The 24,642-nt window shown below is 40.1% G+C and overlaps 1 protein-coding gene across 1 annotated transcript in view; it reads right to left on the reverse strand.

Moving 5' to 3' along the window:
* Positions 1-24,642, reverse strand: part of GBE1 (1,4-alpha-glucan branching enzyme 1) — a 304,322-nt gene that overhangs the window by 135,061 nt on the left and 144,619 nt on the right. The window contains exons 4-7 of the mRNA XM_026652625.2: positions 19,136-19,261; positions 13,130-13,265; positions 4,877-4,967; positions 3,138-3,347 (exon numbers count right to left, since the gene is read on the reverse strand). Of these exons, the coding sequence (XP_026508410.1) occupies positions 3,138-3,347; positions 4,877-4,967; positions 13,130-13,265; positions 19,136-19,261 (563 nt within the window). The remainder of the gene's footprint in view (positions 1-3,137; positions 3,348-4,876; positions 4,968-13,129; positions 13,266-19,135; positions 19,262-24,642) is intronic.

The following is a 24,642-nucleotide window of genomic DNA, read 5'->3' on the forward strand; positions in this document are numbered from 1 at the left end:
GGTCAAAGACAAGGCAATTTGTGTATTTTTTTTTTATATATATAAACTCAGATTAGCAGATTAAGGTAAACCCTATGCTCCCCCATAGTCTTTACCATGCCCTGCTAACCCATTGGAAAGCTACAAACTTGTCTTCACTAGTTAGATAACGGGATGAGTTAAACACACATCTTCCCACCCCCTTCCTCCCTTAATAAAGTCCCAGTCACAAGAGAACAATCCTTCCTTTCATTCCCCCGTGCTCTCTGTCCCCTTCAACTCTAAGCTTTCAAAAGTGAATTCCAAGATATATTGCACTTTTTCTGTAGATTCGGAACACAGGTCACCTATGTAACTATTGATTTAATTAAAGTTACTCCCCATTTAAACCAAAATAAGTGACAGGACAATCAGACCAATAGATTTCAAAATGCCTCAAGGTACAAGTCCCTTGTTTTTGCTTTATATGGAAGTGTCTACAGATCCTTGCCACTTTCTATTATATTTAGCATTCACAGTCACCCTCCTACCCAACTGAATAATCTTGCAAACCTTGTGAGACAAATTATATTTCTTTAGGTCCTGGATTTCAAACTGAAATCCAGACAGATTAGGTTGATAAAGCAACTGCTTCTTAATCTCTTTCATGGCACAGAACTAGTTTCTCTGGATTCTGAAATAAATTTTGCATTCGTTGTATTAGAGGTTTGAGTAGCTGTAGATTTAACAGTTATTCCCAGTAGAGAGGAGAGATTTTGGTTCATGTATTGTATAGTAGAAAAGTTTATATGAACAGAAGACTGAAGAGATAGTCTAGCAAGTAAAACTTCAGTAAGTTATTCAACTGTTTTTTTATTAAAAAAACAAAAAAAAACAAAACCAGAAATGGACGTCTGAAGCCTTATAAGCAGTCAATGTCTACTCCCAACTGTTCTTACACATGCCTGTTCTGGACATTAGATCCACTCATGTGCCAGTGTGAATGTTATCATGCCTTAAAATTAATCAGCACTAGCAATACCTGAATGTTTTGACACTGAACCTTTGCTATAAATTTCCAGTATAACATGGCTGAGGCAAAATATCTTTGTTACAAGAAGTAGGAATACATTAGGAAATTTTGGACCTAAAGCCAGGTCATCACATGACATTAAGACCTATAGGAACACACAAAATTTTGGAAAAAAAGACGATCTACATTTACTATAGATACATTTTTGTTGAGGAAACAAATCACAGAACATTAATTTTACCCATTAGCTAACAAACCAAGCCACAAAGCTCCTCCCCATCAGAGGACAAAGAATGACTCAAAGTTTGCTTAACCTTTGAACCTCTAATTTGTATGAAGCAACACATGTTGAAAACCAAACTAAAAGTTGAGCAAGTTGTATGAAACACAAACATGAAATATAAACATATTCTCTGTAAAAAGAACAGGAGTACTTGTGGCACCTTAGAGACTAACAAATTTGTCTCTAAGCAAATTTGTTAGTCTCTAAGGTGCCACAAGTACTCCTGTTCTTTTTGCGGATACAGACTAAAACGGCTGCTACTCTGAAACCTGTCATATTCTCTGTGTCATTACATGACTTCAGGAGGGCATTATGTTCCTTTCTGGAAGGATCTATTTAATTCACCCTGGCCTCAAGTCTTAATTATTCAACCTTTTCCTTTTTTTCCTAGTTCATTAGAGATGACTCATCACAATCCATTTGTAGGTCTGCTGAACTCTGCTATGGAAACATTTATCTCATCATACTGTCAGGAAACATGTAAAAAATAACCACATTTTTAGAGCTAATGACACCTCTAGTAATGTCTGAAGGTATTCAAAGTGAAATAAGCACCTGAAATTATCAAGTCCTTTTTTCCCAGTAGAATTAAAAGATGATGATGAACTACTGTGCAAGAAGGAAGGAATGTGACTCCTTCAAACTGGATATGAATGTTAATCTGAAATAGAGGGGTCAGCTTTAGTATTCCATACAAGTTCCACTATCTTGAACTTTCTTCTAGAAAGGCCAATTAGTTGCCTCATTCTGGAGAAATGGATTTAGTGCATTTGTTTAGCTAGAATATGTAACATATGTACAGAATATGTAACCATGTACTGAAATTAAAATTTTGGGATGGGTCATAGCAAACTGTGACTCAAGTAATCTGAATATGGGTATAGAGAGTAACTGCAAGTCTTGTAACACCAAGCAGTTATGATTAGCAGTAATGACAATACATCCCGTTGTCATCATGAATTTTAAGTGTATTTGTTAATTAAAGTCTAATTACCAAGAAGTTATTCTAATCAGAAGGCAAGATACAAACAGTTCATCCTATTTAATGGCACAGTGCTTATGTTATGTATCACAGTACACTGATCGCTCACTCAATACCAAGTGGAAATCCTCAGTCTTCACGGCTCTCCATGAGATTGGCCTAAATTACCAACAGATTTCCTCTGAAACAGTGACATCCCTAGACAGATACAATCCTTAGAAACTATGGCACTGTCAACCTCAAGCATGAAACTTATGGAAGCAACAGGAGGAGTTGTGATGCAGCTGTCCTAAGCCTATGGAACTCTTCTCTGAAAGTGGTGAGATTTGTGGTCATCACTTGTGCAACTAAGCTTTCCCACAGCCCCATCATTGAAATAATCAGCTTAACATAGAAAAAAGATGACTACTATATATCAATATCTAATCCTTGCTGCCTCAGAGGAAGGAGAAAACAAAAATGTACCAAATGTAAACCTGTATGCTGTAGTAATGATTTGTTAGGAACACAGCTAGTATGGTAAGGAGGATGATATAAATGCATAAACACACAAGATTAAATGTACAGCATTACCTAGGTCTTGTCTATACAGGGAAAAGCCTTGAATAACTAGTGAGGAGTAGCTATTGCTCAAGAGCTATTCTGCACTAACTCTTATTCCACACTAAGAGCACCTTTGGATTCACCTAAACTACATACTTTCAAAGTTAGGAGTTAGTGTGAAGTAACTATTGCACCATGAGTCCACACCATAGCTGTTATGCACTAACTTTCCTGTGAATTCCCCATGTAGACAAGCCCTTAGACCGCAGACAATACATTGTATGTATGCAAACTGTTGATTTGTTATATTTACAGTATTGAACTGGTTTTGTACGTACTTTGAATAGTCAAAAAGTCTGCTGTCCCAAAGACTATGAGTTCCTCTAGGACCAGAATGGAAAAAGCAGGAATCTGTACCATCAAATTTGTTCAGACCATCCTCAGAGTTATTTGATGCATGGCTGTGTACAACATCCAATAGAACAGTAATTCCCAAGGAGTGGGCAATGTCAATCAATTCCTTCAGATCATCTGGGGTTCCATAACGGCTGCAAGCATGAAAATACAATGCATTAGGCAGAGGTAACCTCATTTTAAAAAAAAAAAAAAAAAGACGAAAAAGGGTTAAAAAAAAAAAAAAAAAATAAAAAAAAAAAAAAAAAGAAAAAGGAAACAAAATTTAAAAAAAAAAAAAAAAAAGGCTGAATACGGTTTATGCCGAAAACTATACATTCATAGAGTTAATAGATAAAAGCTTAAGTAATTTACTAGGGAACTCCCATGTAGAGGGAATGAATGATCTTCAGATAGTCACAATTCCCCGCTGTTGGAGTAGCAATTGTGCAATACAAACTGACAATAAAGACATTTAAACAAAATAGTACACTATATACTGACTAAATTATAAATAATAATTTAGGCATGTTTAAAGTTTTTAAAAATGGGTTGCCCCCAAATTTGAGCTTTTTCCTCCACTCACTTCAGGAAAAAACAACAACTAACTAGTCTTGGATAAAACTGGTTTATGAAAAGTATTCCAATTTTCACAGTCTTATTTTTAAGCAGTTTAACACACTTTGCACTTTTCATATTTAATGTAAACTATTTTCTTGTTTAGTATACAAACTTCACAAATTTCTATATGATTAGAATTAAATAATCCACTTGGTATTGAGTGAGCGATCAGTGTACTCTGATACATAACATAAATTACTATAGATTCAAATGAGTACGAAATAATGAAAATAACACCCCCGCCCAAAATTTGCCATCTGTTGCAAGTTGTTATCCGACTTTTACTTACTTGGTGCCATTATTACAGTTCAATTATTTTTATTTAAATCATCAAAGGCTGTCAATATACAATGTGCAGTTTGTTCAGCTAATTAAAACCAATTAAAGCTTCCTAAGTTTTTCAGTTTGTCACTTTTCTTCTTGATGAAGCTTAAAAATAACATTCAAATTTACCTTCATTTTCTTGAACAGTTTATCTTTAACCATCACCTATTTCTACAAACTGATGGGCCTCAAAGCCATCTAAATACAGTCTGCTATGAGTATGCAATAAATTTAATTCTTACAGGATATGCAACTTGTCATTTCATTACATGACTACCCTTTTTGTAAAGCAAAACAATTAGGCAATACCTATTATGAACAAGCACCTTAAAGATACTTTTATTTACCACAACACAACATGCTGGACATCATTTGTGCTAATTCTCAATTTTGCACAACAGTCTATGGATAAAAAAACAAAGCTGAGGTCCTAAAGTTCAGAAGCTGGGATCAAAATGCTTTGCCAATTAACATTTCTCATGATCTTTCTATTATGCTGTACACTATATTAAAATTTCATATAGAACTGATAATTCTAGACAGCTGTTTGATAATTATAGACAGCTGGTTTGATTTATTAGGATAAAAAAAACTCAATACAAAGTGAAGTCTGGATATGATGCCAGAATTCTTACAGTGTGCTATTTGCCTAAATTGTGCTATTTGCCTAAATTTAAATACTATTTCACCAGCCACAGAAAAAAGTGAAAGGTGTGCATAAGTCCTTAGAAAAACCTACCTTGATGCTGCAAAAAAACTTGTGATTTGATAACCAAAACTGGCATAGTAAGCATGTTCCATAATAGCCATCAGCTGAACACAATTGTATCCTGTTAAAAAAATCCCACAGTTACATGTCTAAACAATAATTTGACACACATATTTGATATACTAGAAAAGTTAATTACATCTAAACTGCTTCTCTTTCCTTATTTTATCTGGTTCTAAATCTCTAATGTCCAATTAATAATTAAGCACAGACTCAGTCTTTCTTAAAAGTAACGCCATTTTAACATTTTATACTTGTATGACCTTCCCATCAAAAATGGGAAGGTCAATTTCTCAGGTGATCTACATAGGAATAGATATATTGAATCTATCAGTTTGAACAAGCAATAAATGATATGCAAATATAATCTTAATTTGACTTCAGAATATTAACGACACCAATCTGCATGTCCTGAACTTCAGCTGCACTTTTGATATTTACAGTGTTGTCATGAAAGCAAACTAAGAGTAACTGATTAATAGTGCTATATCTTGCACTTTACCAAGATTTTTCTTAGTATTTCAAACACATTTTATTTCTATCTTTAATCATTACATATTTTCTTTCCAAACTCGTTTCCCTCAAGGAATCTTTCAAAAAGAACAAACATTAAAGCCGTATAATTCTGCTTTGAGCTTACTGAAGCAGCTGAGAACCAAGAAAAACTTTTTTTTGGTCCCTTATTCAACCCAAACGTGTTTCACTAGGATATTAAATGAAGAAAAACTAAAGGGAAAAATTATATTTTAATGATGAAACTATCATACTTAAAACAAATCTCTGCTAGATCTATGAATCTAAGCTAACTCTAATATCAGCAAATAAATGCCCTATCAGCAAGTGATAACCTTCAGGTCTATTTGAAAAGTCTGTCGAGACCACAGTTTCTCTTTATTATTCGTTTTAAACTCAAATCTTCAGCATATTATTTAGCCTATGCTTCAGCCTAACTTTATCCTGTTTATTTATCTGTGATGTCACGCTTACTTTTGCCCTCAACGTCATTATAGTTACTATAAAAAAAATGGGCTGGCATTAGCTTAGCAATTTGTCTAAGGTATATAGCCATTTTATAATTGAGGATTGTTGCATGGTTACCCACAGCATTTTTGTAAATACACAGTACAAATTATGTCAAATGATGATCATTTTATTTGCTTACTATTTATCTTGTTGTTTGCCATGTATATATTTCTTCACACTTTTAATATTTCAGCATTCTGACAAAAAAAGAGTGCCCCTTAAGAAAATTATTAAAAATAACAAATCCTTAATTAGGTCTGGTTACAAACAGGTAGATAAAATTTAAATCAAGCATACCCGTAAATGATTGATATTGTGCATACATTTATATTATTGTTATTTTGAAGTCTGAAACCATTTTACATTGTATCCATGACATTCCTCCTCCCCCTAACGAAAAATCTGTAGGCAGAGTTGCATGCTTTCAGACTTCCATTGAAAACATTAGTCTCCTGGAAAGCAAGAAATTAGTTTACAAGAGAAAAACAACAACATCACAAGATTAAGTGTTAAATCTGTATTTTTAGCTGGTTATGGTTAGCGGTTCCCAAATACAGAAACTCACTCACTCTGGCAGTCAGCTTAACTTTAGTGACAGGTTTCAGAGTGGTAGCCATGTTAGTCTGTATCAGCAAAAAGAACGAGGAGTACTTGTGGCACCTTAGAGACTAACAAATTTGCTTATGCTCAAATAAATGTGTTAGTCTCCAAGGTGCCACAAGTACTCCTCATTCTCTTAACTTTAGTGAATGATGAAAGGCATTTTTGTCAAACACTGACTTTAATATAAATCATATTTTATTTATGGTTGGTTTGGTTAATATGTGGATGAGCGGTGTGCGTATCTAGTGTTTGACATCATATCTGGTTTTACTAGCTGCCATTAATATGCCAACACTTGCCATAGATACCAAATAAAGTTAGCATAGTTATTTCCCATTCCAAACACATTAAGGCATATCATCATTGTAGGGTAATGGCTAGCAAGTGCTCATGTAATCTTTTATGTGCCAAAGTGCAACAACTCTTAAAGCACAAAATAATATAAATAATTGGTTCTTTTTTGTTGTTGAGATAATCATTCCAACAATTTTATCTACAGCCTATACAGTTACAATAATATACCACAATTCTTTCCTAAACAGAACTGCTCATGTTAATTGCTGTGTAATACTAGAAGAGAAAGTTACTCACCTTGCAGTAACTGAGGTTCTTCGAGATGTGTGTCCCTATGGGTGCTCCACTCTAGACGCCGTTGATCGGAGATCTTCGGTAGCAGTGCCTAGTCGGGACACATGCGCTCAAGCTGGCGTCTCGCGGTCTCGTTAGAATCTGCCCGAGCACGCCCCCCTCAGTTCCTTCTCTACCATGGAGAAATCATACTAGTACTCCAAAGTAGAGAGGAGGAGGGCGGGGAGTGGAGCAGTACACATTATGGTTGGTGGGACTTTAGAGATGTGGCAGTGAGTACTGTAGAGAGTACTGTATGACTACTATGGTGTCTGCCGTGGTATCCTGCGTGATGGCATAGTGTTTGGCAAACGTGTGTTCAGATGACCATGTAGCCGCTTTACAGATGTCAGGAATGGGTACGTTATGTAAGAAGGCAATGGATGTTGACATGGCTCAAGTGGCATGAGTTCTAATGCCTTCGGGTGGTTGAATATTTTGGATGCGGTAACAGGATCTGATGCAGTCAGAGATCCACTTGGACAGGTGATGCCTAGAGATAGCCGTACCTTTCGATCTTTCGGTAATGGAGACAAAGAGTCGCGAGGACTTACGAAATGGTTTAGCCCTGTCTAAATAATAGGTGATTGCTCGCCTGATGTTGAGAGTATGCAGAGTTGCCTCGTGCGGAGTCTTGTGACGTTTGGGATAGAAAGTAGGTAAGTATATCGGTTGGTTAAGGTGGAAGGCGGACACCACCTTAGGGAGAAACTTAGGATGTGGTCTCAGGGTGACTGTCTTTGGAGAAGATTGGGTAAGGAGGATAGGCCATCAGAGCACTTATTTCTCCTACTCTCCGTGCTGACGTTATTGCAACTAAGAAAGCTACCTTCGTGGACATATGAAGAAGAGAGAAGGTAGCCAAGGGCTCAAATGGAGGTTTCATGAGACCACGGAGAATGAGGTTAAGATTCCATGTAGCTGCCATTGGATAAATTTCTGGGTAGAGATTTTGTAGGCCCGTGAGAAATCATTTTATGTTGGGGTGGGTAAAGAGTGAGTAGCCTTCTAACAAGTCATGGAAGGTGGTAAGTGCCACCAGGTGTACTTTGATGGAGCAGAGTGAGAGTCCATCCTGTTTCAATTTTAGAAGGTAGTCTAGGATGTTAGGGAGGGTTACCGTATGGGGTGTTAAGTGATTATGTGAGCACCACTGGGAGAAACGTTTCCACTTCTGCAGGTAAGTTTTAGGAGTGGAGTCTTTTCTATTGTGCAAGCGGACATATCAAACTTGATCAGAACAGGCTAGTTCGTGGGTTTGGAACCATGAAGAAAACATGCTGTCCGGTGGAGCTTCTGGAGCTGCGGTGAAGAACCCATCCGTTGTCCTGGGAATGCAGATCTGATCTGCTGGGGACAGTCCGTGGATGACGGGAGGACATGTGGAGTAGGTATGGATACCACATCTGTCTCGGCCAAGCCGGGGCAATAAGTATGACCCGGGCCTTGTCATCTCTGGTCTTGTGAAGAACCCTGTGCAGCAGAGGGATTGCTGGGAAGGCATCCAGGAGAGACGTGTTCCATGGGATGAGGAACGCGTCCCCTAGGGATGCAGTCCCGAGTTCTGCTCTGGCACAAAATAGACAACATTTGCGATTCTGGGTTGTGGCAAAGAGATCTATTGACGGGGTGCCCCAGAGGGAGAAGAGCTGTTGAAGTATTGTGAGGTGCAGTTCCCATTCGTGTTCTGTAGAGAAGTGCCTGCTAAGTGCATCGGCAGTAGTGTTGTGGCAGCCACGTAGGTAGGAAGCAATGATTTGTATGTGATGTTGTATGCACCAATTCCATAGCTGGAGGGCTTCCATGCATAGGGAATGTGATCAGGCTCCCCCCGTCTGTTGATGTAGAACATACATGCTATATTGTCTGTTAGGACCCAAATATATTTGTTCTTTATGAGGGAAAGAAAGTGAAGGCAAGCTCGTCTCACTGCTCTGAGCTCTAAGAAATTTATGTGTAGGTGCGTCTCTGACGTGGACCAGTGGCCTTGTGCCTTGTGTCCTTCTAGATGCACTCCCCAACCGATTAGGGAAGCGTCCGTGGTGAGTACGAGCATTGGGGATCGTTGCTGGAAGGTTATGTCTGTGCAGAGGTTTTCTGGTCTTGTCCACCATTGTAGGGAAGCTAGAACATTGGCTGGAGGAGTTAGCAGCATACCTAAGGTGTGTCTGTTGGGTTTGAAGTTGAAGTTGAGCCAGCCCTGAAGACATCTCATGTGTAGCCTGGCGTACTTGACCATGAAGTTGGTGGCTGCTATGTGACCAAGGAGCTGTAGGCAAATTCTTGCCTGTATCCTGGGACGAACAGAGAGAGTGCATATGAGCTGTATGATAGCTAGGAATGTGATGTGGGAGTGAGAATCTGGTTCGGATTGAGTCCAGATGAGCTCCAATGAACTCTATCTGCTGTGTAGGTGTCAGGGTGGATTTTTGGACATTTATTTGGAGGCCTAGGCTGTGGACGAGGGAGATGGCGAAATGGGTAGCTTGTAGCGTCTCACCATAGGAGTTGCTCTTGATGAGGCAATCATCCAGGTAGGAGAACAGCGTGATCCCATGTTTGTGGAGGTGAGCCACAACTACAGCTAGAGTCTTGGAAAATACTCTCGGCACTGTGGAGAGGCTGAAAGGAAGAACTCTGTATTGAAAATGGTAGTGTCTGATTGTGAATCGTAGGAAGCGTCTGTGGGCTGGATGAATTGATATATGAATATAAGTGTCCTGTAGGTCGAGGGCTGTGAACCAGTCCCCTTGACCCAGTGCAGGTATTATTGTGCCCACTGTGACCATCTTGAATCTTTGTATCCTCACAAATTTGTTCAGTTGATGTAGGTCTAGTATAGGCCTCCATCCCCCGGTCTTTTTCTGGGTCAGAAAGTAATGAAGTAGAACCCTTTCCCTGAAGGTTGTGTTGGCACAGGTTCCACTGCGCCTACTTGTGGAAGGTGAGCCACTTCTGCGCGAAGTAAGTGCTCGTGAGAAGGATCCCTGAAGAGGGATGGAGAAGGGGAAAGAGTAGGAGGGTAGGATATAAAAGGTGGGGTAACCCGACTGAACTATTTCAAGGACCCAACGGTCCTGCATAATCTGCTGCCAGGCATGTTGGAAATCCTGGAGGTGAAATGGGCAAGTAGGTGGTGGAATAAAGGGGTGGTCGTGCAGACCCTCGACCGACGCTTCAAAATTGTTGTTTATTTCCCAATGGGTGGGAGATAGTTGCTTGTGCTTCATTTTGTCTACGCTTAGGAGGTCTAGCGCGATTCCTGGTCATATTGTATGGTCTGGGTTGAGGCCGGTAATACTGTTGTTTGCATGGTCTTTGATAAGGTTGGTATCGTTGTCTCCTGGGAAGGGATGGGTGAATGCCCAGGGTGCGCAGTGTCACTAGAATCTTTCATGGTGTGAAGGACTTCATTCGTTTTTGTGGAAAAAAGAGCTTATCTTTATCCAAGGGGAGGTCCTCCACTTCGGTCTGCAGGTATTTAGGGATGCCAGATGCAGAGAGCCATACAGATCTGCGCATAACCACAGCAGATGCAATAGTGCGGGCTGTGTCCGCTGTGTCTAGAGATGCTTGTAAGGCCATTCTTGAAATCAACTGGCCCTCAAGAAGGACTGACTTGAAATCTGCTCTCCTATCCTCTGGAATATAGGAGGCAAATTCCAAAAGTTTATTGTAATTATCGAAGTCGCAGCTTGCAAGGAGGGCAGAATAGTTCACAATTCTGAATTGTAAAGTGGAGGACGTATAAACCTTGCGAACCAAGACGTCAAGGCATTTAAGGTCCTTGTCTTGTGGGGTAGGTCGATAGTGTGGCTGTTTCATCCTTTGTGCAACTGCATCTATAACAAGAGAGTTCGGTTGTGGATGAGAAAATAAAAAGTCAGCATCATTAGCGGGAACATAGTATTTACGTTCAGCCTTTTTGGAAGTTGATAAGAAAGAGGCTGGAGTCTGCCACAGAGTGTCAACTGGTTTCAGGAGTGCATCATTTATGGGGAGTGCGATCCTTGAGGGCGCAGAGAGTTGGAGGATTTTGAGGTGTCTCCTGAACCTCTTCTAAGGGGATGTCTTGGTTGAGGGCCACCCTCTTGAAAAATTCTTGAAATTGTTTACAGTCGTCCACATTCTGTGGAAGCAGAGGGAAGAGGGTTCCGTCTGGAGCTGATGGAGAGTTAGGGGATGGTGAGTCAGGATATGGTCCATAGCTCACGTTCTTGGGGGCGGGGGGGTTCAGGTGCTCTAGAAGTAGACGGAGCTGGAGATCGAGGCGCAGAAGGAGGTAGAGGTTTGGTGGAAGGGGCTTGAGGGTGAGTGGCAGTAGGAGGTGGCCATGGGTACCACTGAGGCCAAGGCATAGGGTAGGAGAACCCAGGCGCCTCCCATGGGGGGGCGAAGTAGGGAAACTGAGGCTGGTAGTTGTGAGCCATGACCTGAGGTGGAAAAGGTTCTGGTGGAGGAGGAGAAGCAGGTGGGGAGAACTCTATCTGCTGCTGCATAATAGGTTCGCTGTCAGTAAAGGTAGCCAGGTCAGGTGGAGAGAGTGGCTGTTCAAAAAGTGAGCCCTGTGTATCCAGGAGTGGGGAATTAGGCTCAGGTGTCACTGAGAGGTCATATTGACTGAGAAACTGTTGCTCCTGCTCCCTGGGCTGCGCTGAGCATGAACTGCGCTCAGGCACATTACCGAGTCTGAGTTTTTCCAGTGCCACGGGTCGCTTGGAGGTGCCCTGCAGGGGGTCCGCTGCCAGTACCGGAGCTGCAGGCAGGCTTGGTGCTGACGTTCTTTTCGGCGCCGGGACAGAGCGCGCTGTTGGCACAGCGTCTGTTTTCAGTGCCAAGCACACCAGTGCCGAGGAGACCTTCCCGTTACGGGAGATTGGGTCCCTGCTCTGTGCTTCGCGGGAGCCGCGGCTGAGGCATTGTGACAGCCTGAGGCGCCTGCCTTCTGCACTGTCAATACAGAGGATACGGATCTTACAGGAGACCCTTTACCCTTGTTAAAGTCTCTCCTCAGAGACTGTTGCACTTCTTGCCTCTGCTCCTGAGAGGGTGAAGCCATGCTCCCAATTGGTTCAGATCTGGCCGGGGAGTGTGAGGGAGAGGGTTTCACATTCCCCGCCTCCGAAGGCGGCTGTAGAGATTTTCCCATTAATAGCATTTTAAGCCACAGGTCCCTGTCACAACGAACCCTGGTCTTGAGGCTCGTATGGTGGAGGCACTTTGCGGGGGCGTCTTTCGCCAAGGCACTTCACACAGCGTGAGTGCCCATTAGACCTTGGCATGGAGTCCTGACAGGAAACACACTTCTTAAATCCTGAAGCCCCTGGCGTTATGAATTAGAAATGGCAGGGGAGAGTGTCTCAGCGGGAGACAAGCCTGAAGTGTAAAAGTTTTGTTGTTGATGTTTTGTTTTAAACTAAGTAACTAAACAATGTAACTATTCTAAAGGAAGGGAAACAACTGGGATGTTACTAACAACTGTTCATATGTTCTTTGCAACTGTTTCCTAGAGAGACCAGGGAAGAGAATCAGCACTGCCCCGAGTCCTGTCTTTAGCAGAGGATGGTTGAGAAGGAACTGAGGGGGGCACGGGACTTGAGCGCTCAGGCAGATTTTAACGAGACCGCGAGACACTAGCGGAGCGCGTGCGTCCTGACCAGGCACTGCTACCGAAGATCTCAGATCAACGGCGCATCGTCACCTAGAGTGGAGCACTCAAAGAAGAACATTCAAATTATCACTTTAAAATTGTCACACTTCACATAGTAAACTTAAAACTAGATACAGTATTTTTTCTATATACACATATAGAAAAATAAAATGTACCTAGTACATTACAAATAACTGAAAACAGATTATTTAAGCTTCATACACACCCCCCCCCGACACTCAATTATCTTTTCTAATAAGAGTAGAGACGTATTACAAATTTCTCTCCACACACATCCCACCAAGAAGCATGTTACTTACCAAGATCCTTTATTTTAGGTAGTATGTTGTATGTAAAGTTTTTATAAGAAGCAACTTTCCCTTCTGGGGAAGCAATTCCCACGTGAGATTCATAAATTCTTAAGCTTTTTGGTTTCTTTGGTTGAGGATGTTTGCGCTATTGAATAGAAAATGGTTGTCATTAAAGCATAGCATCTGAGAATGTCAATCTTGTTATATAAACACACTGTTTACACAAGTAAGAGAAAAAAGAACCAGTATATTAATTTTAAAATCAGATACGAGAATTGTTATGCAACATATTCCCGCTAGATTAACGCAATTAAAATTGTAAATACAAAAAAAACCCTACTCCAGTATTACGATTGAAAAAACAAAAATCAAAGAAATTGATCACTCTTTACTTGACATCCTCACAATCAGTACTTCAATGACTTCATTGTGCAAATGTCTTGAAGTGCTGATTTTGTGTGAAAGTGACTTTAAAACTAGGGTTACCATATTTTGAGCCTCCAAAAGGAGGACACTCCACGGGGCCCCGCCCCAAGCCCTGCGCCAACTCCGCCCCTTCCCCAAAGTCCCCGCCCCAACTCCGCCCCCTCCCCTGCTTCCCGCGAACATTTGATTCGCGGGAAGCCTGAAGCAGGTAAGGGGGGTGTGGGGGGAGGAGGCACGGCCCAGTCTGGCTCCCCCGGTGTCTCCAGCCTGGGTCGGCTTGGGCTCTGGGGTGCCGGCCCCGGGCCAGCCCCCGGCCGAGCACCCCCGGCCCGCCCAGCACTGCCGGTCCCCAGCTCGGCACCCCCCGGCCCCCGGCTCGGCACCCCCCGGCCCCGCACCGCCGGCCCCCGGCTCGGCACCCCCCGGCCCCGCATGTCCCGATTTTCCCGGATATGTCCAGCTTTTTGGGATTTCCCCCCGGACGGGGATTTGGAGCCCAAAAAGCCGGACATGTCCGGGAAAATCCGGACGTATGGTAACCCTATTTAAAACGGCACAAAGAAAACAGGTCTGCTGATTGTATTCTTAGTCAGATCTGCTCAATTTAATGACAAAAAGATTTTATTTTATTTTTTTAGTAAAGCACATTCTTCTGGTTAGTGCAGGACATAAAAATTCCTTTGCCAATGTCAGGTAGAAAATTCCACTCAGCTGGGGAACCTAAGTTTTACAGAATATAAGCATTCATTAAGTACAGTTCTAAAGACCACCTTTCAAATGTGACAACTAGAGTTGGTCAAAAAGCCTCTAGAAAAAAATCAAGTAAGGAGTTTGTATTCCAAGTTGATTTTTTCCCAGGAAATTTATTGGGATTAAATTCCAAACTTGGAAAAAAAATTCACTCTCTCCCCTGCCATGCCTTCCTTTCATTCTATTGCATTCAATGTCAAAAAGGACTCTTGTCCAAGGTTTTCACTACCACCAGCGCCCACAGAAATACACACTTTTCCCCATACTATCTTTTCAAAATTTCTCCAAATTTGGAAAAGGTTACAGGGTGGCAAAGTCACTGCATTTCATTTTCCTTTTGCCAGCTGAACTTTTCCAAGTTGGAAAAAGTTTTGAAATAAATGTGGAGAAAGAGGGATGAAAAAAGCCCAACAAATATTTTCCTGCACTCAGTGGCCAAAAAAAAAAAAAAAAAAAAAAAAAAAGGGGGGGGGGAGAGAGAGAGGGAAGGAAGGGCGGAAAGAATAGTTATTTACTCTGGCTCTTTGAGATGGGTTTTCCACATACATCCCACTTCTTGTCCACATATGCCCCATGGGAGGAAGATTGGAGTTTTGGCTTTCAGTGTCCTTTGGGCCACGACTGCACTCTAGATGTTCCCCTGGCCTCCTCACACACCTGTGGACATGAATGGTGGAGTAGGCCCAACAGTTCCTTCATCAGTTCCTTCATCAATAAAGAATCCAGGTAGTATAGGACTTTGTAGTAGAAGGAAAGGATGGCAGGTTGTGGAACGCATCCTTCCACCAACCTAATAGCGAGAAGACTTCTTGCAGGACTTTCACCATCATATTCATATGATGCTTTATGGATAGATACATGGATTTCAACTTCTCTGTATACAGCATAGGTAAAGTCTGGCATATTGTGAGACATGGGTGCAGAAGGCCATGTGACCAAAGAAGGATGCATCTGCAGGGTGAGCCTGCAGATGATTGATGAGTCCTACTATTGCCTGGAACCTCTCCTGTGGTAGTTAAGCTCTTGCTGACCTCAGATCTAATATTGCTCCTATATATTCTGTAGTCTGGGTGAGCAAAATGAGGATTTTCCTCTGTTCATTTGGAGCCCCTATATGGTAAAGAGCAGTAAGACATTGTAAATCGAGCTGGTCATTGATCACTTGCTGGGAAAATTTTACCCAGATCAGCCAGTTGTCCAGGTCTGAATATACCAGACTGTAATGTGTTCTTAAGTGGGCTGTGCCTGCTACACTCTTGCTGAATACGTGTTGGTGCCATGCAAAGACTAAAGGACAGGACCATGTATTGGTAATAAGTCCGTCACTATGAAACTGAAGTATTCTCTCTGTGATGGGTATATGGACAGATGGAAAAAAGCATCCCAAAGCTGAGAACTACAAATCCATCTTGAGTATTTAATGAGGGGATAATTGAGGCCACGGTTAGCATCCTGAACTTGTAGTTATGGATGAATCTGCTGTGATATCAAAGTCTATCAGATGCCAATCTCCATTCTTTGGAAATAAAAAGTAATGGGAGTTGCAAGTTGCAAAAGGGTATCTAATTATTGATTTAACAGTATCTTGTAAGAGGGGTCCCTGGAAAGGAAAAGAGAAGAAAGGTAGGGCTAGTAAGGGCCAGGAATTGGATAAAATACCCCTTTTTAAAATAGTTTCCAGGACTCGGTGGTCTGAGGTGATCTGGTTCCAGGATTCCCCAACAATTTTTTTAAAAAGTGGTCACTAAGTGTGTGTGCGTGGGGGACGGAGAGGGGTATAACTCCTGAAATGGTTCTGATTAGCTCTTGATGATCGAATCAAACTTGTTGCTGTGAAGTAGCATGCACCAAGGATGCAGTGGGAGAGGGCTTCCTGCGGGGGAGCCTTTGGCTCCTTCCATTGTGGTCCCAACATTATCTGTGGGTGACAGTACTAAGGTGTAGATAGCCTCAGTCTGATGATGCTTTGGGATGTGGTCTGCTTCCTCCTTGGTGCTGGCAAGTATATGCTCAATGACAGAGAGTGGCTCTCAAATCCTTTAATGAATAAAGGCCTTCAACTGTTTGCACACTGATAGATCACAAACTTCATAAGAACATATAAGAACATAAGAATGGCCGTACTGGGTCAGACCAAAGATCCATCTAGCCCAGTATCCTGTCTACCGACAGTGGCCAATGCCAGGTGCCCCAGAGGAAGTGAACCTAACAGGTAATGATCAAGTGATCTCTCTCCTGCCATCCATCTCCACACTCTGACAAACAGAGTCTAGGGACACCATTCCTTACCCGTCCTGGCTAATAGCCATTAATGGACTTAACCTCCGTGAATTTATCCAGTCCTCTTTTAAATGCTGTTATAGTCCTAGCCTTCACAACCTCCTCAGGTAAGGAGTTCCACAAGTTGACTGTGCACTATGTGAAGAAGAACTTCCTTTTATTTGTTTTAAACCTGCTGCCTATTAATTTCATTTGGTGACCCCTAGTTCTTGCATTATGGGAATAAGTAAATAACTTTCCCTTATCTACTTTCTCCATATCACTCATATACCTCTATCATATCCCCCCCGAGTCTCCTCTTTTCCAAGCTGAAAAGTCCTAGCCTCTTTAATCTCTCCTCATATGGGACCTGTTCCAAACCCCTAATAATTTTAGTTGTCCTTCTCTGAACCTTTTCTAGTGCCAGTATATCTTTTTTGAGATGAGGAGACCACATCTGTACGCAGTATTCAAGATGTGGGCGTACCATCGATTTATATAAGGGAAATAATATATTCTACTTCTTATTCTCTGTCCCCTTTTTAATGATTCCTAACATTCTGTTTGCTTTTTTGACCACGTCTGCACACTGCGTGGACGTCTTCAGAGAACTATCCACGATGACTCCAAGATCTTTTTCCTGATTCATTGTAGCTAAATTAGCCCCCATCATATTGTATGTATAGTTGGGGCTATTTTTTCCAACATGCATTACTTTACATTTATCCACATTAAATTTCATTTGCCATTTTGTTGCCCAATCACTTAGTTTTGTGAGATTTTTTTGAAGTTCTTCACAGTCTGCTTTGGTCTTAACTATTTTGAGCAGTTTAGTATCATCTGCAAACTTTGCCACCTCACTTTTTACCCCTTTCTCCAGATCATTTATGAATAAATTGAATAGTTTTTATTCCTATAGCATCTATGGGAGGTCCTCTGTTGATTTTGGACTTCTGGGATATTCCACAAGAGTGGAGCCCTGAAGCCCTGCGATGAAGCAGCCCATTGTTATGTTTGGGCTATTATATGGAGATATACCTATCTCATAGAACTGGAAGGGACCTTGAAAGGTCATTGAGTCCAGTCTGCTGCCTTCACAGCAGGACCAAGTACTGTCAGATTTTTGCCCCAGATCCCTAAATGCCCCCCTCAAGGATTGAATTCAAAATCCTGAGTTTAGCAGGCCAAACCACTGAGCTATCTATCCCCCTTATTAAAGGCTATTAACTGTCCTTTGAGCACTACAGATTTTAGCTCCTCTCTGTATTCCTACGGGAGCTTTTACAAGAATTGTGACACCCTTTTCCCAGGTGAGATAGTTGCATTTTAACAGAAGAGCTTGATAATTTGAAATGCACATCTGGAGACTCTCTGGGGAATGGATTTTTCTGCCAAAAAAGTCAAGTTTGTAGGGTCCTTCTCCATGTGTGTCATATTTGGAGACCATCGCTGTTTGGATCTTTCAATCACCGCTGTCACCACCAGCCTTTTGAGACTCAGTAGATGCAGAAACCTTAAAAATTTCTTTGTGGGAACTTTATAACATGTATCAGCTTACTTAGAAGTGGATGTACAGATGCTGGAATCTGCCACAATTTCTTAACTGGTTCCAATAACTCCTCATTGACAGATGTGGCAAGCCTACCATGCATGGAGGAGGGCAGACGATCTAGTCATTTGTGGAATTTTTCTTGCACTATCTCCACACAAATTTCCAAGGTGTCTGCCATGCAGCATATGAAGTCTCAGAAGCTCCTAAAATCATCCATCTGAGTAGGAATAGAAGGGATGATCGCCTCATTGATTGAAAACAAAGATATTGCTGCCGGAAATAATTGATACTCCCTTTCCTACATGTGTTCTTCTTACTAAGTTCACACTTTACCATAGCAAAGTGAAAACTGACCAGTCATTTTAGTTTTCACTACAGCTATTCAGAACCCTGCAGACAGCAGAGATACTGAAAAGAATTAGATTCATTTTATTCTGCTGCTGAAGAGAGGATAAGAAGAGAGGCTAGGGGAGAAATATAATATCCAACACTCTTCAGAACTTAAGGGGCTCAGGGAAGAGAAACTGAAGACAACACTGGAAAAAAAGACACTGATCAGTTATGAGAATAACTGAGTGAAATCAAGATAGCAAAAAAACGAAAGCAAAAAGACAAAAATAGTACATTAGTATTTTTTTTAAGTGTAAAGAGCAAGTTGATCAGCCAAACAGTATTCAAAGAGCAGTACACTGCCACATATTCCTTTGAACTGCAAGGGACAGGTCCATGCGGGCATGGCAGCACATTTTTCTTACTATGGCTTTAGGGCTTAGTCTGTGCAGACCAGTAGATTTCAAGTTTTTTTTTTCTTCAGAAAACGATAAGTGCATTAAAATAGGCACTTATAACAAAACTGTCTTCTCAGACTTTACTATAATATTGATACACCATATGCAAAGTAACTCATGTTATAATTAGAATGCACCCTACCCTCCCCCCAAAAAAAGAACTGACATGACAGAAATCACATCATAAAACATGCCTTGCATGCACTTTTAAAAGCTTTTGAAATATAAAATAAACCTTACTAGATATGGCAGTGGTGGTTCCCAGTGTATCCAATCATAATTCACATTGGTACCTACGCGTGCTACATATTTTGCCCAAGGTGAAATACGGTAGAGAATCTCTCCATTTTTACTACGGATCACCACCTAGAAAATAAAATGAAGACATAAGAGATCACTATAATTTCATACGTACACAAGCACCCGTACAGAAACCGAAGTCTGTTCTCAATGACAGGAGCTTCAGAGGAGAAAAGATTCTCATATTAACTCAGACAGCATAACAGTGTTGTTAAAAAATAGTCAGACTTTCCTATAAACTAGAAGCCAACTGTGGCAATCTATAGTACTTGTTTCTTTTAACATAATATAAAAATGCAGCTTTTTACTAAGACAGGGCTTCCCAATCATCACTTGCAAAGATGGGTTAAGCACAGCAGATGTAACAGAAAAAGGAACACATCTAGTGGGAAACCCTGTATTAGAAGATTAATACAAAAAATGAAACTAGGGGGTTGCACAGTTTGAGCTTTTGTAGGCAGAGCACATTGCACACATCAAGGGTTCCTTGCATTCCTCCATTCCCCCCACCAGCTCTCTCTGTGCCACCTCTCAATTCCCTCTATTTCTGGGGCTCCTTGTAGCCCTCTTCTTTCCCCACTTTCATGCCAGGAGCTATGTACCCTCCATACTCTACTCCACACCCACCCACCTAAGGAAGGGGCTACATGTGGGCCCCCATTCCTCCATTTGTAGACAAACAGAAAAACAGAAATACCAAACAACATTAAACTGGTTGTTTTTGTATTATAAGAAAAGGCAAATGAAGCACCTCACTTACTTTTCCCATACCATTCACTGTTTGTCTGTTGTTTTTTTTTTTTTTAAATAGCTCCTTTAGTTACAGAGGAGATGAAAGATGGCCAATTTTTTTTTTTTTAGTCTCTTCACACAAAAGTCTTTGTATGCATCTAATAATTTTGGCCAGTAAATTCCTTATATTTCTGTCTTTTTTTAAACACGAGTTGACCAAAAATGAATATGGTATGTCCTTCACCTGGAATACTATTGTTTTATAATCGTATGCAATATACTGTATGTAATATACTATGTTGTATGAGAAAAACTGGAATGGAAAATAATCATAAAAAAATTATAATCAGACTAACCTAGTTGGCGCTTTTTTTGTGGCCACCATTGTACATTCAACAGACGTTTCAATGAGCTGTCCACAATAATGTCCAGTCTGAGTGATTACAGAACCCAACAACATACGAGTAATTCAAATTATCCCTTACATAGTTCTTTACTTTGAGTTTATCAATAATGAGTTTCTTCTCCAATATAATGTACTTTCAAAAGACATCCAGTGGCATAATTTTCCTTTACCACAGCCAGACAGGTTTGTTCTTAACCCCTCACATTACATATCCAGTACAAATGTCTGAAGGAAAAGGCAACAGTCAACTAACTGCTAGATATTCCATGTATTTTGAAAATCCAACTTATTTCAAACAACAAATAGTTATTTGAACTGCACAGATTTTTGGTTTCCAAAAAACCAGTTGAGAATGCAAAAGTATTACAAAAATCAACTTTGAAGTGATAAAATGGGCTTGGTAAACATAATATTCAAACTAATTTTAAATCTAGTAAAATGGCTTATTTAAATCAAATTATGTAATGAAAAATGCTCAAAGAAACAAACTAGTCTCATACTTAAAATTCACATTATCCCAGATTCTTTGTTACTTAGCTAGTTCTACTGTATGACACATTTAGATAAATAACAGTTAACCGTCAAACCATATTCCATGCATTCCATTTCAAAACCATGGAGATTCCAAAAGTCATTGCGCTTTGGCCAAATTTCATATATATAAAAAATAGACTAATTGAATGCACTTGGTTAATATGATTGTAGACATTTCTTCTGAAGAGCTCATCTCATTTCAGTCCCCAACTCTGCTGCTTTCAGCTATTGGAATAATATTTATTTAAGGGAATGGATAGGCTCCTTAGTTAATAATTATATACCTTTACATCTAGAATCCTCAACAGGTAAATAAATTGCTCTTCAAAATATTTTATATGTAGAATGAATTTGTTTCTCACATACTACTCTCTTAACATGCAATTGTACATAGGCTGTGCTAATGCACAACAACTTAAGTTTCTGATCTTTACACAGCCTTATAAAACTTGAAATTAATGATTTATATTTGAAGGAGTAAGAGAGCAGACTATTAATCTAATTCATTTTTGGTCTAAGCTTTTATTCTAGGACAATTTAACTTTTAACATTATTATGCAAAGATATAAAAGACCTCTTAGCTCTAGCGAAAAGGGCACATTTATTGAAGAAGAGAAGACACATAATTTAGTTAACTTTGCAGATGCCAGAAGAGTCTCCTAAAAAGGGCAATTATCTTAACAAGTAATCAGAAAGTGTAAGTCTGGCCTCTCGCACAAAATGATTTTCCTCAGTAGGACTCTTTCTCAACGAGGGGCATTTTCTAAAATTTTCCTAACACTGTTGTATCTAATTTAGCCACACCATTGTTAACAGCACTATAAGCCCTACAGTTGCCTGAACCAGCTGCTGCTGTCATTTTAAACAACATGATGGAACTGTGCACTGAGCTGGAGCTTAATACCATGTTGATTGGACAAGCAAGTACACCTAGCAGCATTAAAAATAACAAGCATCCAGAGCCCAGTTTACACAACAACTCATGATGCTCCTAATGTGGGTTATAAAGACCCACATGTCCCAATCTTAGAAAAAAAAAAATCTAAGTGCAGTGACACAAATATCCCAGTGCCTATGAAATGCAGAGAGCTGTCTGGTTGATGCTCAATCCTGACAAGACCATAGTACTATTTGTCTGTTGGAGGAAGCAACTAGAATAAATTGATAAGGATTATTTTAGCACCCCAAATGAGGAAGCATTTCTGTTATTTGTCACACAGGCGAACAGTTGAGTGGTTTTATTAAACCAAGGGTAACTGAGGATAAAGGTAGTCACAGTCATTTTCCATGTGCTCTGAGCAAAAAGAGTATGACTGTTTCCTCAGGGGGGAAAAACTGATTACAGAGAATCACAACTATCACTTAGAGACTTGATTACTTCCATATAAAGTGCATTACAGTAAACTTTGGACCCCTTCTGAAGCTGGAGTAGAAGACAGTCACCCCCTTTATTAAGCGGCATTTCACAGAGGCAATGCTCCATATTCTGCTCTGGGCACCAGAGGACTTAAGTATTTGGAACAAGATCAAGGAGCTGGATGTTATACTAGATAAACAGATATAGAGTCAGCACAGCAGTCCTCACCCTTTTATCAGCAAGTGAAATATTGCACAAAGTGTTTCCTAGGGAAGACATTTTTTTCATCCTTTCTGCTAAAGTTTCTGCTTAACAAGTCCATTACGGATTTCCCTTGTCTGGGATGTGGAAGACTTGGACACAGACTCTTCACTATTCGGAGAAATAGTAGGCTATATTCAGGAGTATCTTCTGGTTTATAAACGTTACAAGTAAGTGCTGACTAGAACCTGGTGTACTTGATAGGACCACCTAACAAACAAAAGACCCTTTTACATTTGGATGGGTTTTTAACTTATAGTGAGATCATTCCCCGGGCCTCACTCTCACACTCATGCCCATCATTAATATGGCCCATTGGGGCATTTTGATGCTAGATTGCTCTTTTAAAATATATCACCTTGTAGTTGTTTTTAAAAGAAAGTAATCACATACAACACAAAAATATTTTTTCTAATATGAGATTTTAAAAAGCAACAATGTAAACACCTAATTAAACAGGGAAAATATTCTTTTCTATGTACACAATGATCAGATCTAGAATTACTGTTCTATATTTAGGTTAGAACAAGTTTATAACTGCACAGCTTCAAGTATTGAATTGCATATTGAAAAATGGTGGAAGCATAGGCATTTGTCTGTTTACATACACACTGTGAAGGACCATGCACTTTTAAAAATTATTATTTATGTAGACTTGTTCATTCTAGAAACATATTACACATGCACAATTTCTCATTCCTCCCCCCCCCCCCAATAACTGAAGTAAACAAACTTTCATCATTTATTTCCACAACAGAATTTCCTCCCCTTTTCACCAAACGACACATTCCTCACTGAGGAAAGCATACCTACCACGTTTTAAAATGAAAATATGAGTATGTGTGTGCTGGCTAATTTTGAGCATGAGAGGTATTTTGCCTAACGTAAACATTCCTAGAAAATAAAGGCCAAACAAATATGCCTAATGCATAACCAGAGTATTCATTGTCAAATAGAATATTGCAGCTGTTCCATTAGGCTTTCAGTTAATGTTACAAGTGACATCATTAACATTCTTTGTATGGCATTTCTACTGCAACCACAGCAGTTTGATCTGGGATGAAAATTGTTGTGTTAAAGTGCACTACTATGCAGAATGAGACTGTATATTACAAAATAATTAAAGCAACTGCCTCTTCCTAGAGTGGGAAAAAAACTTTACAAACAAAGAGAGGAAGACAATCTCTATCCCAAAGAATGCAAAGTGAAGTGGCTAGCACATATATTACAGCAACAGAGAAATACATTTTTTTAAAAGGCAATTTAGTGTGAAATTATTTACAAATGAACTAAGTTTGTCCCATCCACAACACACACATCAGGCATACTTTACTGTAACAGATGTAAAATGTTAACTAATAGTAATTTTAATGTAATTAAAAAACATGTGCTTGAGTAGTTCCAAAGGAATTAATATATGTAATACTCTCAGCATTCCTCTACCCTAGCCTTTTTTTTAAAGTTTCATCACGAACTACATATGAGTTATCACTCCATTTAAAGTGCCAGCCATTCAAACAAACACACAGTTACCAAACATCACAAAAAGAATAAGGCTTATGTATTAACCACAGCAGAAAGAAAAGAGGGGAGCAGCAGTATTAGATGAATGCCTATTTAAATAATATTGAACCGATCACCAACAAAGTCTAAAAGCTAAGTGCACGGATTCTTTACCAGTAAAGGAAGCATTTACAAAATACTTTGTATTACCAGATCCTCAATGTCACAGAATATACATTCAATTTGTACCTTTGGATAAAGTAATAGAATTGATCAAAGGAACTGGTAAAAAGCTGCTGCTAGTATACTACACAGAAAATCCCTAGTGAATCAGTTTAAAATCTCTAGTGATACGCTGATGATAAAAATAGTTTCAAAGAGGTTTACTGTATAAAAGCTGGAGGCTCTGGAAGACCCAAAAGGTAATTTCTATTCTCAGGAGTAAATTAAAGATTGGTTCCTAACCCTACAGATCTTCTCAAAAGTACCTTTCAAGGGACTGTCAAGGTTGAAATGGCAAAAATGCAATTCTTCTTCCCTCATCAAACAACAATGAAAAACGCCATTGTATGTTATATTGCAGGGGTCGGCAACGTTGGCACACGGCTCGCCAGGGTAAGCACCCTGGCAGGCCGGGCCAGTTTTATTTACCTG

The sequence above is a fragment of the Terrapene carolina genome, unplaced genomic scaffold (genome assembly GCF_002925995.2).
Source record: "Terrapene carolina triunguis isolate 2854851 unplaced genomic scaffold, T_m_triunguis-2.0 Scaffold38, whole genome shotgun sequence".
NCBI classification, from domain to species: Eukaryota; Metazoa; Chordata; order Testudines; family Emydidae; genus Terrapene; species Terrapene triunguis.